The sequence below is a fragment of the Catharus ustulatus genome, chromosome 3, assembly GCF_009819885.2.
Source record: "Catharus ustulatus isolate bCatUst1 chromosome 3, bCatUst1.pri.v2, whole genome shotgun sequence".
Lineage (NCBI taxonomy): Eukaryota > Metazoa > Chordata > Aves > Passeriformes > Turdidae > Catharus > Catharus ustulatus.
Window position 1 is genome coordinate 91,778,478 of NC_046223.1, and position 15,703 is coordinate 91,794,180.

The 15,703-nt window shown below is 38.7% G+C and overlaps 1 protein-coding gene across 9 annotated transcripts in view; it reads left to right on the top strand.

The window, feature by feature from the left end:
• The first annotated feature begins 609 nt into the window (after positions 1-609).
• Positions 610-15,703, top strand: part of KHDRBS2 (KH RNA binding domain containing, signal transduction associated 2) — a 359,637-nt gene continuing 344,543 nt past the window's right edge. For all 9 annotated transcript variants that reach the window (XR_004417327.2, XR_004417324.2, XR_004417326.2 and 6 more), the window contains exon 1: positions 610-755. Coding sequence is in view for 2 of the 9 variants with exons in the window: in XM_033054296.2 (XP_032910187.1) it covers positions 665-755 (91 nt within the window). In the remaining 7 variants the exon portion in view is untranslated. The remainder of the gene's footprint in view (positions 756-15,703) is intronic.

Genomic DNA, 15,703 nt, shown 5'->3' on the forward strand with positions numbered 1-15,703 from the left:
ATTGCTGTTACTGTCCACTTTCTTATCTCATTGCCGTTTCCAGTAAATTGTTCTTATCCCAACCCGGCGATCTTTACCTTCGATTCCTCCAATTCTCCTCTCAACCTTGCCACGGGGAACGGGAAAAAGGGTGGGGGTAGCGAGTGGCAGCGTGGTTTTAGTGGGAGCAGTGAATTAGGGAATGCCAGCCCTGAACCACGACACAGACCCGCAGGGACAGACACACAGAGAGACAGACAGACAGACAGACAGACAGACAGACACACACACCTTCACGCACAGCCCGCGGGCCCTCGCCTGGCGACAGCCAATGGCGCGGCGAGTCTCGCCCCGGCGGGGCGTAGCCACCAATGGAAGCGTGGGGGCGTGGCCAGACTGGCTCCGCCTCCCTACTTAAGGCCGCGGTGGCCGAGAGTCGCTCAGTGGCGGGAGGAGAAGGCGCGGGGGCCAAGGCGCGCGAGGAGCGGCGCGCGGCGACCCGCGCACGTGCCCGCCCCCGCGCGGCGCGAGGGGAAGGCGGAGGCGGGGCCGGGGCAGCGCGCGCCGCGGGAGGGGCGGCAGCACCTGAGGGGCGGCCCCGGCGCGGCCAGCGGCGAGCGGGCGGCCGAGGGCGCGGAGCGGCCAGCCCGACACCCCGCGCAGCCCGCCCGGCGTGCCCGCGGCCATGGAGCAGGACAAGTACCTGCCCGAGCTGATGGCCGAGAAGGACAGCCTGGATCCCTGCTTTGTTCACGCCATGCGCCTCCTGGAAGACGGTGAGGCTCCGCTCCGCGCTGCGCGCTTCCCCGGCCGGGGCGCTGCTCGGGGCCGCGCTCAGCGGTCCCGGCCGGCTGGCACGGAGCGAAATCGGGTCTCCGGGCGGGACCTGGCCGCGTGTGGGCTCGGGGCGGCAGTGGCGGTGGTGCGGGGACTCGGGGGCTCGGCGCCCGGAGCCGGCCCGGGGCGGTGCGGGGGCTCGGCGTCCGGAGCCGGCCCGGAGCCGCGCCGAGGGACCCGTCCGGCAGCGGCAGCACCACCCCCGGCGGCAGCGCCCGTGCCCCGCTCCCCGCCCGCCGTGCGCCGGCAACGCCGCGGCTGGCTCGCCTCTGCTGCGGGAAGCGCTTCCCGGGCTCGCTTACACAAAGACAGATGCTGGCGTCTCATTACACTCGTTATATCCTGTTTTCCACGCTGAAGTAATAAGGTTGATATGGTAATACTCTTATGCCGTTAATGCGGCGCTGTTTTAGTCGACTGTGCGGTGTCAGACATTGATTGGATATGGCTTATCAGTTTCATGACAGTTTCATCCAGGACATGATAATTTCCTCTTGTTTTTGTACGCGGATCAGAATACACTGGTTATAACATTTTGTTACTCAGTGTAGTTCGCCCTGCTTTCCTCGCTTTAGCTGGAGTAGAGGTTTAGTTGGAGGTAGAAGTTCTTTAGAAAGTTTATAATTTGGTCTTTATTTTAATAACTGTTCAGTATAGTGGTTGAGTGAAGACCTCGTGGTACGCAGTTTCAACTTTTACCAAAGTGTAATCCTTTAGGTTCCTCTTATATATGTTTTTCTTCGTAGATTTTTAATTGTCTTTTTAAAAAACCCTGTTAAACTTGAATCCTAATATTGAAAAGTAGTAAAGAATGATGCATTAATCGCGCTCTTAACTGAGACTAAAGCAAAGAAATGTATGGTCAGGCCCTTGAGAGTCACACATTCAAAGAAAATGACATGCAGAGGTGGCAAATAATTTCCCAAGTTCTGTTTATGAAAATCATAAATCATAACTAATTCAGATTTACCATGCTAAGCAGTAAGTGTTTTTCTTCTGTCAGCAGTTTTTATATTGTCTTTCCTTAATGTAGGTTCTATTGATTATGAATGAAAATACTGAGTCCAGGTTTTGTTGAAGTGCTTCTGTTTGACAGCTTTGAAATTCATACTGAATTTCAGTATGAATACAGACACATTTAGTTCTCTTTTGTCATAGCTGACTTGCTGCTAAAGAGGCAGCCATGCTGCTTTTTACAGTTGTTTTTCTATTAATCATACCATAAACAAAGTCCTTATTTCTTAGAGGAATATGTTTTTTGAACCTTGCAGTTCAATCTTTTCCCAGAGGGGGGAAGTATCCACTGAGAGTGTGTATATGTCTGGGAAAGGAGGAAAATGCAGGAAGGACAAAACTGAAAGTAGGTGAAGAAAAGTATAAAAAAAAAGGAAAAAGATTTGTTTTTTTTTCTAGGCATCAATTTCATGCAGAAATTGCATTTTGAGCAACTGTGAGATTGAATAAAATAACGGTTTTCTTATTGTTTCTTAGCATAAGTAGCACTATGCATTATTTCACAGGATTTTTTAAAAGATGAAGGTGAGTTGTCTGAGAGAATGGTAATGTCAGATTCACACCAGGTACCTGGCATTATCCTTCAAAACACCATCTGTCAAGCTTTCTAGAGATTTGTTTTAGAGTCTAACATATGATGAGTGTTAAAACACTTAAATAAGGTATGAATGTTACTACTTAAAAAAATGAAAATTAGTGCACTAGTTGCTGCTGGTTATAAATAGAAAGGAAACTCATAGAATGGGGTGAATTTTTATTTTTCTTTGGGTGCCAGAAGAAAATGGGATCCTGGTGCAAGGATCTCTGTAGTAGTGAATAATTTCTAGGTTATAGCCATGATGAAGCATTGTTTCCAGACTCTGGATTTCTGTTCTTTGGACTGTAATGTGCAATCAGCTACATCCATAATGATGCCAGCCAGGTGTTCTTTTTATGGTGTCCTAAGCATTTTTGATTGCCAGTACATTTTATATAAAATGCATAAGTGTAGATTTGCTTTGGAGTTCAGAGCCTCAGGCATTCACTCTGACTTGAAAGTGCTGTGTTGTTTCATGTTGGCTGCTAAAACCTGAGGTTGAGTACAGTTGTGTTGCTGTGAGAAACCGTGGAAGGGCACACAAGCAATAAGTACTCCAGAAAAATGTTTCTGATTTGCAACAGTGGATTTACTTGTAAAGATAAGACTGCCCATTTTTCCCCAATGTTTGTGTGTTTTGGTGTACTTAGCCAATATTAAAACTAACAAATTACCTTTTTTTTCTATATGTAGATGCGTGTCCTTCAGGTTGACCTGTGTCAGATGCATACTTGAATCAGTAACTATTATCTGTCACCATTAAGGGATGGCTAGAAATCACTTGCTTTAGTCCTTACCTTGTTCTTGTGAAATCCTCAGAAAAGGGACATTTCCTTTGGCAGAGTATTTGTATACTTACCAAGCAACATAAAAAAAGGTACTGGTGCTATTTAAATTCGAGCTGTGGAGACAAAACCCAATTTATTTAAAAATCACTGAGGGAATCAGTTGTGGATTCTGACAATGAACCTAGTCTCTAAATGGCTAATTGAGTGCCTTAGTCAGAAGATACTTGATTTCCCCATGGGTCATAACCTGTTTCATGTGGATCTACATGACTGTTGCACTATTAGAAATGGAAAAGTCATTGGTAAGTCATCTAGAAGAACTTGTGACTGGCTGGTGATACTTGTCTCAGCCTAAGTTTTTTCAAACCTTTGCAAAATGCATTGGACATTTTTATTCTGAGAATGTAATTGATTCAGCAATGAAAATTAAATATCTTTTAATTGTAATAGGTAGTTGAACTCTAAAGAACAAGCTAATCTTCATCTATTGGAAAGGGCCTTTTTGTATCAAGTGAACTATTTTGTGTACTATAAGACCTGGCAGAGTTTCATATATAATTTTAAACTATTTTATTGTATACTGGTTATTACAGTAGTTATTTTTTCAGGCAAGATTGTTCTGCTTTTAGTCAGGAGATGTCCTGATAAATGTATGAGGTGGGGTAATGCTTGGTTAGGTAAAAAATGTCAAAAGTGAAGAGCGTGTTCTTGGGCAGTACCCAGTTTGTATTTATACTGCAGCAGAGTCTAGAACTGCAGGGAGAACTGAGAGCCTGTCTGTTCTAGTGCTGCTCCCTACCATGGAAGCTGGCAGCTCCTTGTATGTGTTACTTTTGCATGTTTGTAAATATTTATTGCTTTGCGTAAGATGTCTGTGATTATAAATATAAAAATGAGTGTGTCACTTAAGCTGTGAAGGTGTGGATGACATAGAAGGATACAACCAGCTGGAACTGCTTGGTAGTTCAAAACTGGTTTTATATCGGTGTTCCATTTAATAGTCTAAAGTGTCAGCTAACTGTCTATGTGCGTTTTGGGGTCAAGCAAATGTGTGTGTTTATATATATGTGTGTGTGTGTTTATATGTGGGTGGCTTTGGGATATCTTGGGTAATGTATTCTTAAAACCAGCTCTTTGTTTTGTAATATAAACATAAAGGAAAAAGACCTATTGGAAAGATCTGGCCAAAGTAAGAGCATCTCTCCCCATGGAAATATCAGCATTACTAGGGTAATGAGGTAGCTAATTTCTCTCTCTATAATGACAGTGCAATTGACCTCAGAATTTCAGCTGGCATTCTGAAGGCAATGAGAATCAGGCCTTTAACTTTAATCTTGAGTTAAGTCCCTAGATCATTCCATGTGGCATAGCAGAGTTCCTTAAACCTCCCACGTTTCGTAAATTAGATTCATATAGCTCAGCTATCATCCCCATACAGGTTTCTTGTAGGATGGGACATGATTATTCAAAAGATCAGCCTTTGCACTTAGTGAGCATTAATAGGGTCTTTCATACAAGCCTGCAGTAGGAGTTCTAGCTAGTAGAGGACTGTTGACATAATGCAAGTTTATTCTGTCTCATATTCAGGATTTCAGCTAATACACTGTCATAGGTGGATTTGGGGTTTCTTTGGACATTGATTTTCTTTTCATATAGGATTGCAACTTTAGTTCATGAGTGTGTTTCTGTTAAAAACCTGGGATAATAATAAGGTTTTTATATGGAAATTGGAAATACGGAATATGACAATTGTATCCTAAGCCATGAATGTGAAAGGCTGTTGATCAAGCCTATGACCTGCTAAAACCGGATCTGTGAAACTTTTAAATTTTTATAAATTTTTTCATTGAAAACTACTTGTGAAAATATGCTTAAATGATTATGATTTCACTTGTCTCAACAAACCTGTGGACTAAAACGAGATTAATGAAAAATGTTAGTGTAAATTCATACATTAATGTTAATCTGTGAGCGGTCACTATTCTGCTTATTGTTTCTTTTATTCCTGATGTTTACATCAGGTGAGAAGAAAATCTGTATTCACAAAAGAGTTGGTATTAATCATTGTTTGCTTTGCTGTCTCAAGAAATGCACTGTAAATTCCCGGTAGATTGACTCAGGAAACATGCTAATACTCAGAGCATGTATTTTAGGTACCTTGGTTTCATTAGAAACTAGATTTGTATTGATCATTTGGAGCCTTTTCAATAAAAAGTGCAAACTCTAGATGAATACAAGATACTTACAATTTCTATAAAGTAGTGATGTGCTAGGCATTAGCATTACAGACTTGGTTCAAAGCTGACTAAAGCTAATGGGAATTTTTCTGTTGCCATTAGTGGGCTATCAGGCAGTCCTTGTAATACAAATATGATCTATTGACTGGTATAGCCAATAGGACATGCTTTTGCCTTGCAGAAGGCAATGCAAATGATTCCCAAGTGATAATCAGATTTATGGAAAACAAAATATTGTAAAATGTTAGAATGAATATAGCAAAGCAAATGTTATGTTTATATTGACCCCAGCTTTTTAGTTATAAAAGGCAGTCTTACTTCAGAGGAGAGAAAAAAGAAATGATAGATGTAATTAAAAAAAATAATGAAATTCTTTCAGACATCTAAAGCAGCTTAGGAGCATTTGATCTGTGATCTTAGAAAACATGTACTTTGAAACACAGTAAATTGTTTTGCAAAGAGGGAACAATATGAGTACAGTAATTGAAGGTTAGGTTCAGATAGCCTAAAATAGAAGGTTTAAAATAGAAGGTTCTTTGCTCTTTAAATAGTTCTGTTTGAATTGGTGGAGCTGCTAAAGGTGCAAAATAGTACAAATAGCAAAATTTAGTACCAACTGTGTAAGGGAAGGTCAGAGGCATTTGCTGAGGTTTGTCTGGATGCTCAGAGCCTCATCAACAGTGTTGTCTTTTTGGCAACGTGAATGTTTCCCTTGAAAGAGAAGAATAGCTTTTACTTGTCTTGGGAATTCTTTTAGTAAATTTATGTCAGATTTAGTCTCCTTGGTGTATTCAGGGTGCATCTACTGTAACTGTCCTTCTCTCTTCCTCTATACGTCTAAGAAAGCATTTTAAAATTCAGGAATTTGGAAGATTGTTAATATTTGTAGTTACAGCCAAGAGAAGGCAGAATACCTGGACAGCTGAGTAGAAAATCCCAGTCGAGTGTTAACTTGCTAAGCACTGAATACCTATGTAATGTGTAGAATAGAGTGGCCATTCCTAACCAGGAGGTGGCATGATTGGGCTCCACATGCCAAAATAGTGTTTCATATCCTGGCACCTTATGGGAAAGGGCTAGTCGGGTCCAACAGATACATCAAATTCTTCTTCCTTGGATATATACTTTTCTCATTTAGGCAATATGCAGACAATGTATACTGACAGTGTGATTTGCTGGAGCATGCTGGGCTATTTAGTAGTCTGTAAAATCTGGTATGATCAGCAGTGACCTGTGCATGAGCCTTCCAATAAAGGCTAAACATCTGCCTAACCCACCAAAGCAGTGCCATTAGAGTGAAATAGTTCCTCATGATACAAGGACACAAGTTTAAAGCTCAAAGTGTGAGATGTCTTGGGCCTTACTTTAGAAGATGTAAATGTAGCTGCTGTTTGGTAGTTGTTCTCCAAGATTTATTACAATGGGAGTATGTTACACCTTTCTGTGCCATGTAGCTGTACTGTAGGCTACACATGCAGCTTATATGAAACTGTTGTGTTCTGGATCAGCAGGGTGACTGTAGTTCAGGGTTGGAGTGCCTCTTCAAAAATAAGCTGTTTTTAACTGCTTCAATTATATCTATTTTCTCCAATTTTGAGGAAAATCCAGTGTTGTCACAGCTGATCTTAGCATATACAATTTTCTTTAAAATATTTTGAGAATAAATAATAGGACGAGTGTTTTCAGGGATTTGAGGTGTTAAGAAAGCATATATAATAGAAATAAAAAAATCTATTTTGCAGATAGATCGTGCTAAGCATTGTGAAGGTGTGCATTTATCTTTTCTTCACCTTGCATTTTTTCAGTCCTTGGATGGATATTAGTGCACTTATTAAAATAAGCAAGGAAGCAGACAGTTTTTAAAATCAAGTATGTAAAGTATAGAACTTTACTGATGCTGCAGTTTAGTCTTTGGCTGTGTAAACGAGTACGATGGTGCAGTCAGACCAGAAAAATGGGAAACATTAATACTCATGTAAAGATCTGATTTGCATAGTACATGGAATTCTGGCTTGTGCCACATATTTTCAATTAATCTGTTCTAAAACTCCCATATGTAAGATGTAAACTGATGCTGAATTTCATTCTAATCCTTGAGATCTCCACATGAAAAGAGCTTCATAAGAAATGCGTAGTATTCTTATTACTTTTAGTACAAAATTATTGTTTTTAAAATTTGCAGGCAAAATTAATCCTGGTTATTACAGTCCTCTGTAAATCCTGTCATATTTTAATTAGAATCCTGCTGGAAATGAGTACAGCTATTTCCTTATTTTAAAAAGGGCTGAAACTAATAAAAACTAGAAGAATTATTTAAGACTTTCAGCAGATTAGAAACCTCCAGCTCCCTCAAAACCCCCAGAAAGAACCTTCCTAAAATAATGTATGCCTGTTCCTGATTTTACCTTTCCTGTTGAAAGACAGTTTTTTTAGTTTGAATACTGAAAAATTATCAAACAAAACTTCTAATAATGCTAATATGGCAATATTGAAGATCATCAGCACTTAATTAAGATGGTACAAAGTTTTGATGGTCATATATGGCTGCATATGATATAACCAAAGACATCTTAAAAGCTTCAAATACTCTGCTTGCACTGGGCATTCCTGTTTAATATTGTTGGGTTAGCATGACGCAAAGGCTGAAAGACACAGGGCAGGTCACTCGTGTTTCAGAATTTCTCTGAACTTGCTGAAGTGCTCATTGGATATTCTAGCATCTATCTCTTGTTGTAAGGGTTACACTGACTGTAAAAAAAATTAATAAGTTAAAAGCTTTTGATTCATAAAATACTTTGAGTTCTGGCAATCAATTTAGCTATTACAAAAAATAATTCTATGTGCTAGTCTGTAAAGTATTTATCAAAACCTCCATTACTACTTCTTGCTGTGCTTTGGATCTGGAAAAGAATGCCTATTTGTTTTATAGTAGAAGCATTTTAGGTTGGCTAACTGGTAAAGGCAGGTGTGTCTTAAGCAAAAGCAAAAGTAGGGATCAAAGCTCGTGGCTCATAACCAGTCAACTTCCAAAGAGCAGCACTGTAAATCAAGGAAAACACATTTTCATAAGAGGTTTGAACACTGGAGAAAGAAAACAAATCCCCTAGTTTAATGTTCTCTGGGATTTAAGTATGTGTTTCAAAGCCCTCTTTCAAATGCATGAAGTTAGAAAACTCGCCATGAAATCAGGAGGGACTGTGTGCGCATGTTTTAAAATGGCTTTGAGTATTGAGAAACTGAGTTAACTTACCTCTCACAGTTAATTTTTGCGTCTGTGTTTCTGCTAATGTAGGCTCATATTGCTGATTTTTCTAAATATTTCTAAGCAAACTTGTTTGTGGCATTTTGTCTTGTAGGGATTGTAAGAAAGAACATTTTGGTGTTGTCAGGGGCTGCTCCGAGGTCAGAGTGTGAGCTCTAGTTGGGGAAAGAGTGAGACATTGTTCTTCCTAAATGCTTAGGACTATACTGATTTGCTGCAACTGTGGAGCTGGTTCCCTGACTTTCCCATTTTAACTTAAACTGATTGTTCTCCAGTTCTCTTGAAAGGAGCAGCACCAAATTTAGGTGGCTGTCTCCTGTTTTGTTGTTTGAAGGGCACATTAAGGACTGATGGAATAAATTTCAGGAGACCTTTCTCCTTCCTGTCTTCAGATAGCTGATCAACAAGAAAATGGAGAGTTAGCTTTGGTAAATGATGCTTATTATCCTGATGTCTCCATAGGTCTGTAGAGCTATATGATAGCTTTAACTTTTGCACAGGTACAGATTTGCAATTGTTTCATTAATACCTGTATGCAAAGTAGTAGGATTTAGACCATTGTAAAATTTGAAATAACGTCCTCCTCATAATTGTAGATCCAGATAAATAAATGAGTTATATCCATTTATTACTATGTTCAAAAGCCATTGGTGGGTAATCTGCCACACCCAGTTCTTATATTGCATTGACTCTTTTTCCTGATCCTACACTCCTGTTTAAAAAGATCATTCTGTCTTTGTAAATACAATATTGCAGAATGCCCTGATTCTATTTGATGTGTTAGGGGTTGTCCAGATGCTGTTGCTGCTGTTACAGGAGGATTGGTTTGTTCTTTACTTGCTGCAAACACCAGCAGGTCAGGTTGTGCATAAGTCTGTCAAGAAGGGTTTTAGTCATCAGTGTCAAAGAGATCTGAGGTCAGCAGTGAATGTGGGAAAATAGGTGTTCCTGTTACCTGTTTTGTTACTCTTCTTTCCCTGAAGACTAAACTGTGAGGTAACCTGGATATGCAGTAGTTTGTGTTGAGTTGTGCATGACAAAAAGATGTTCATGCGGTACCAGCTTGTTAGAACACACAAACCATCTGTTCAGCATGAAAAGTCTCTTGCTGCTCCGAAGTGTATGAATAATCTGGAATGATATGTCAGATGCGAAGGCCAAGAGAGGACTAAGTTTTTGCTAGAAATATTTTGATATAATGCTTTTTTTTAAGGAATGTTTGTACTGTAAGCTGTCCAAGTGCTTTTTGTGGTGGAAGTGGGAGATGTTTTCAGCAAAAAGTGGAAATGGAGCAGATTGGTTTTGACACAAAGCAGAAACTATGTGATTCTGCATCCATTCAGACACTTAAGATGTCCTGATTTGGAGACAAATAGAAAATAATTAGAAGCTACTGTGAACATTTGCCTGCAACTTTCTAGTTCTTGGGATTTCAACTCTGTACCTTCAAACAACTTTTATTTGAAGGAATTTTTGGTTTTTTTAATGGTGAAAAGGAGTTAGAAGGAAGCATGGGGAAAAGGAAAGAGAAAATGGAGGAAAGGTATAAAAAGAAGAACAAAATAATGTGAATATTGTAGGGGAAGTGGAAAAAGGAGTAACAATAGAGACATAGATATTACAGCTAGATGAAGACCAGAGCTGGGGCTCATAGATGGACTTCACCAGTTTGACTTAAATGAAGTACTGAGTACATCTGGCATCTCCAGTCAGATTTTGATGTTTAGTCACTTTCTTATAAGTAAAATTGGTCACTTTCCTTGTATAAATTAATATCTTGGAGGGTGGTTTCCTGCATAAGTTTCTGGCAGTGTGAATTTTCATTGACATTTTGTTCATGATTTGTGCTGTTCTCTAACAGTGGATCAGAATCAAACTCCAGAACAATTTCAAGGCATACTTGTATTTTAACATTATTTTTTCATATTTTTAAGTTTGGGATACTGACTATTTGAGATCCATCTTAAACCATACTTCCATGTATATCAAAAAATCACTGAACTATGGACAGAACATCTTACATACAGCAGATTAATAAACTAATAAAATTGATATGTAGGATTGTATTGTACATAACATCTTCTCATTAGGTTATATTAGGAAAGGAAGAGAATATTCATCTAGGAAAAAAAAGCAACCACAAAATCTTACAGCTTTATGGTTTGATTTCTCTTGCCCTTTTCCCACCTTCCCAACCACCATAATAAAAATTTTGCCCACAGCGTTCTAGAGACATGATTTTTCTCATTATGCTGATGAGTGTTGTCCTTCTGTTTGATTTTATTTTTGACATGGGCTACAAGCCTTGGTGGTTTCCTCAGTGCAAATATTAGTTTGATAAATTTTAATGGATGTTTCGTAATCTGCGATGATGGTCATGCATTTTAGCATATTTTTTTTAGAAATGCCAATCTTGAGAACTGGGACAAAAATTTTATTTCCTACCAAGGGTTTTGCCTAGTGTCCATAAAGTTCTTGGCTTTCATGTCTTACCTTTGAAGGTGAAAATTTATTCTGCCATCCATCTTTAGATAATCATTCTTCTCCTTAGTAACACTGGCAATAGGAGTTCCTGTTCTATGTGAAACCACATGTTTTATGGATTTTGCACAGCTCTGTTTTTTCCTCAAATTCTGAGGAATTGTGACTGCCAGATCTTTCCACACTGATTTCTAGTCACTTTTACCTTGGATGAGAATACCTACTTTGGTATTTGTGTCTCTTGTTGAATCCTATTAATGTATGGTGGCACTTTGTTTTCATTACACCTAAAACACAGAATCTGTTGGCTTTTAAATTTCTGGAGGTGGGCAGTTTCAGTATTCTTCAAGATGCCATGTGTCGATTTTTGGTTCATATTCATTCAAGAATACTTAGAAAAATTGAGATTGTTTTACTAAATAATTTCTGTTCTTTTTACTTTATATTTAGACTTGCATTTTGTGTAGTTTAGACAGGCGTAGTCACTGCTGGTTGCTTTAGATGCCCGGTTGGGATGGGATTTTGTTACACTGTTCACTATCCCAAGATATCCCAAGATACTTTGGTGTCTTCCCATTTGTCTTACGGGACACACAACTTAGTAGTTATCTTTTTGTTACAGTACTGTCTGTTCAATTTATTGTGTTAATCTTTATCCTGCATTTGAACATCTTGCATTTGTTTCCTGAGTCTTAACTGAGCTCTCAGACTCCTTTGAGAAATGTTCCAAATTACTGGGGATTTGTGTAGTTTATCTAAATGTTATTGTCTTCAGTCCTATAAAAGTGAATCTTCCTGGGACACACTGATGGGTGCGTTGTACCTTGGATTGTTGTTCATTGCAGCATTTGAGTTCTGTGATAGTTTTAACTTCCAAACTCCTCCAGTGTGAGGTTTGGCTTCTTTATAGAGCACCTTATAGAGCACTTTCTTCTAGTTACAATCCCAAGTGGATGGATTTATTCATGTGTCAAATTCAGGCTGTTTCATTGAAACCTAATTCTAAGTATTCAAACAGGTTTTTTTTTTTTCTTTCCTGAGCATCTTCCCCTAGATTCATATTCCAGTTTCTCTCTTCATTCTTAGGTATTGTTTGTATTACTCTACACTATCAATCTTCATTTAAACAGGGTAGAAAAATATAACTGAAATTTAGTTTTAGTAGCTTCATGTTTTCTTTACTTTGCTTGGGTTAAATAAAAACTATTAAAAGTGTCAGAAGCTTCTGGAGATGGGGTCTGGGGGCTATTACCTCACTGACATTTTATGGCAAGAAACCCACTTCAAAATTGTTTGATATTCTTGCACTATAGAAAGTGCTTAATTCTATCAGAGTCAAGTAGTGGTGGAATTAAGTATGACAGTATTTAAGAAGATAATAAATGTCAAATAAAAATAATGAGTTCAGATGTTGCTTTGCTTGAAACAGAAGGCACAGATAAGAAAATGTGAGGCTTTCTGGTAAAACTAATGCAGAAAAAATTAACCTTTTCTAAAACGTGACACTAAAATTCCTGAGGAGGAAAATCAGTGAAAACCTCATTATTAAGTGTGTGTTATTTCAAACTTGTTAGGTGTCTCTTCAGTGAAGTAAGGAAGAAGGTTTTGATTGAAAATTTTGGCTACATATGTGGGGTTTGTGCGTGAAGACTTTCCTGAGCTCAAATGTAAATGTTTCATGGATGTGTGAATGAGAGGAAGTAAATTAGGTATTTGGGGCAAGTTTTTTTCTTTTTGCTACATGATTGAAAAGGACACATTTTTTCAGTGGGCACCAAAAATATATTCTTGACTTCTAATTCTGTTGCACAGATGGCTTCTGGGATTTCTGCCAACAGATAGAGACAGAGGACAACATCAAAACCTTTCCCAAAGCTTAACAAAAATAGTATTAATAGTGTTATCCTATCCCTACACTGTAAAATTCTTCTATTATGGTTTATAACTTAAAAAGTTCTGCTAAGTAACACAATACTGGTTAGTAAAAACACAGTTCTCTTCACTCTAAATCTGCTAAGAGTATCTGCATTGTATTGCTTCTGCCTTCAGCTCCACTTTGTGCATGATGCTGTTATCAATAGCAAAGTGATCTTAGATTTTGAAAGATTAAAGTGTTACTGAGCTGATCACTTGCCGAGACATGAAGTTTTGGATACTACTTTAACACCATCTTTGTTTATTAATTCAGTATTGGAGGGTATAATTTCAATCATTACAAATTTCAGCATGGCCCTGTGTTTCTCCTGGAAGTTTTCAGTCCAGGCAGCAACTTCCTATCCATTTCTTTCCATTGGATAAGTGAGTGAATTAAGGTAAAACTGTCTCATAACCTGTGAGACATCTCTATTGCCTATTGTAGTCTATTGGGTGCTTTTTCATCTGGCTGACAAAAGGGCCTCAGGAATTTAGTCCCTGATTTGAATACTGAGTAGTATAAAGGCCATAAGCTTGTGACCTCTGAATTCTGTAACTTGCCCATCTCTCATGATTTAAATGCTTATAGCCTCAGGTACATGGACTGGGAAGGGATGTTTGGTCCAGAGGCAAGTCTCAATACTGCTGAGATAATGATCTTACTGTAAGAGTTTTTTTGAAAGAAAAATAGTACCATTTTACAGTAACAATTTATTGGAGACCTTTGAAAAAGAGTTTTCAGGTGCCAGCTAATCTCAGCTATCATAACATTATTGCTATCACTTTAAGAAAAATACCTGACAGCTGCAGGGGAAAAACGTTGAGTCTTTGATGTCCATTTCTGTTCATTCCTAAAGAGATATCTTTCAGCTGTTTACTACAACTTACAAGCAACCAGTCATTAGAAAACATGGGTATTGATGTTCAAAGTTAATTTTTGAGATTGTACTTATATGCCTGAATTGAGGTGTAACTCATGTTGAAGTGTTGTTATTTCTGTGTGGAACTTTAGAAGTAACCCTATGGTGTTAGTAAATTACACGAACATCAGACTGAGGGATGATGCAGCACATGCCTTTTTGAGAAAATCTGGTAAGATGTGTTTTAGTAATAATTATTGCTAGTAAAGAAAAGAAGTTTTCTTTAGAGGCTGAAATATGTAATTTCTTTGGTTGTTGGTATCGCTTCATTTGAGGTGGTTGAATATCCCATGTCCACTGACAATCTTTTCTGGGTGCCATCTATCTAGTTCCTCACTCAGTGGTCCTGTTGGGTAAAAAAGCCCTCTAGTACTTTCTTCTCAGGAGTTGGACGTATGGAAGCCTCTTGCTTAAGCCTCATAGTGGACCAGGGTTGGGGGGAGGGAAATCATAGTATCTATTACTTACTTTATATGTACATGTGCATAGTAAGTCACTCAGTTTTTTGCACCCTGGAAGTTCTTCATTATTATTTACTTTCTTTTTATTGTTCTTTTTCATAATTCTTTTCCTTTCTCTTTCATGAATTGTCCTCTGTCATGTGATACCATTGTCTCATATTACAAGCTGCAGGAGGTAAGTGTGAGGTGCTGTGTCAGTATATGGTGGTAGTATATATTAATGTTTTTGCCATTTGTTGTTTGTCAGGAAACTGATGACTGCAAAACAAAGCTGCCTGAAATCCCATCATTGAGCCTTGGATTCTGTCCTGGAGATGCCTCCTACCTCAGTGTCACTGCTCATGTTATCTGCTTATTCAGAGTTTCAGTTCAGTTGATCTCTTCCCCATGGAGATATCCACGAATGTGCTTTCCAGTGCCATCTCTAATAGGTTTGTTTGCTTTGGTAACCTTTGGTATTTTCCAGCTAAGTATTGAACCTATGATTTCTCCACCCTTCCTCTCCGTTAATGTATTTAGAAGTTCTTCTTGATTTTTTTCTGCAAGTGTACCAGCCAATAACTTGTGCATCCTGGCCTGGATAAGGTGGCCTTCCAGCCCTCACAACAGGACCTAGACAGCACTGTTTTGTTTTGCAAAATAATCCAGTTGTTCTTCATGTACCTCTTACAACAACACTGTCATTTTCTTCTAGGCATTTCTTTGTTTCTTAAATAGTAAGCTACTTCTGCCCCCTTCTAATTTTATTCTATTTTTTGTGTACCCACACATGCTCTTCTGATTTCAACAGATGTCAAATACATTAGGTTGTAAAACGTATATCTTACTCATTCTTTTCATCATTCATCTTGCTTATATTTCAAGACATGAGGTAATGGTAACAACTTGCATGTTTATCAAATACACTTCTTAAAAACCAGCATCCTGTGTTTTTTCAGGTTAAACACACACTATACATTCAAGTTACTAATTTACATGGTTGCAGCAAAGAAAACTGGTAGTGGATTGGAAGGACAGAAGGAAAAGAAGGGAGAATGCTGGGCTGGATATTATTAGTTTGCTTTTTAGGAAACAGAAATCTCTGAGCAGAGGAAACCAGCATGTGTCTAAGGCACCAGAGCGCATTTTAATGAATTCCCAGAAGAACATGTAAATCCATGTGAATTGAATTGCATGATGAGCACTATTTAAAGAAAAAAATCTACAAAACCTCAAACTTCTTGATTGGTCATT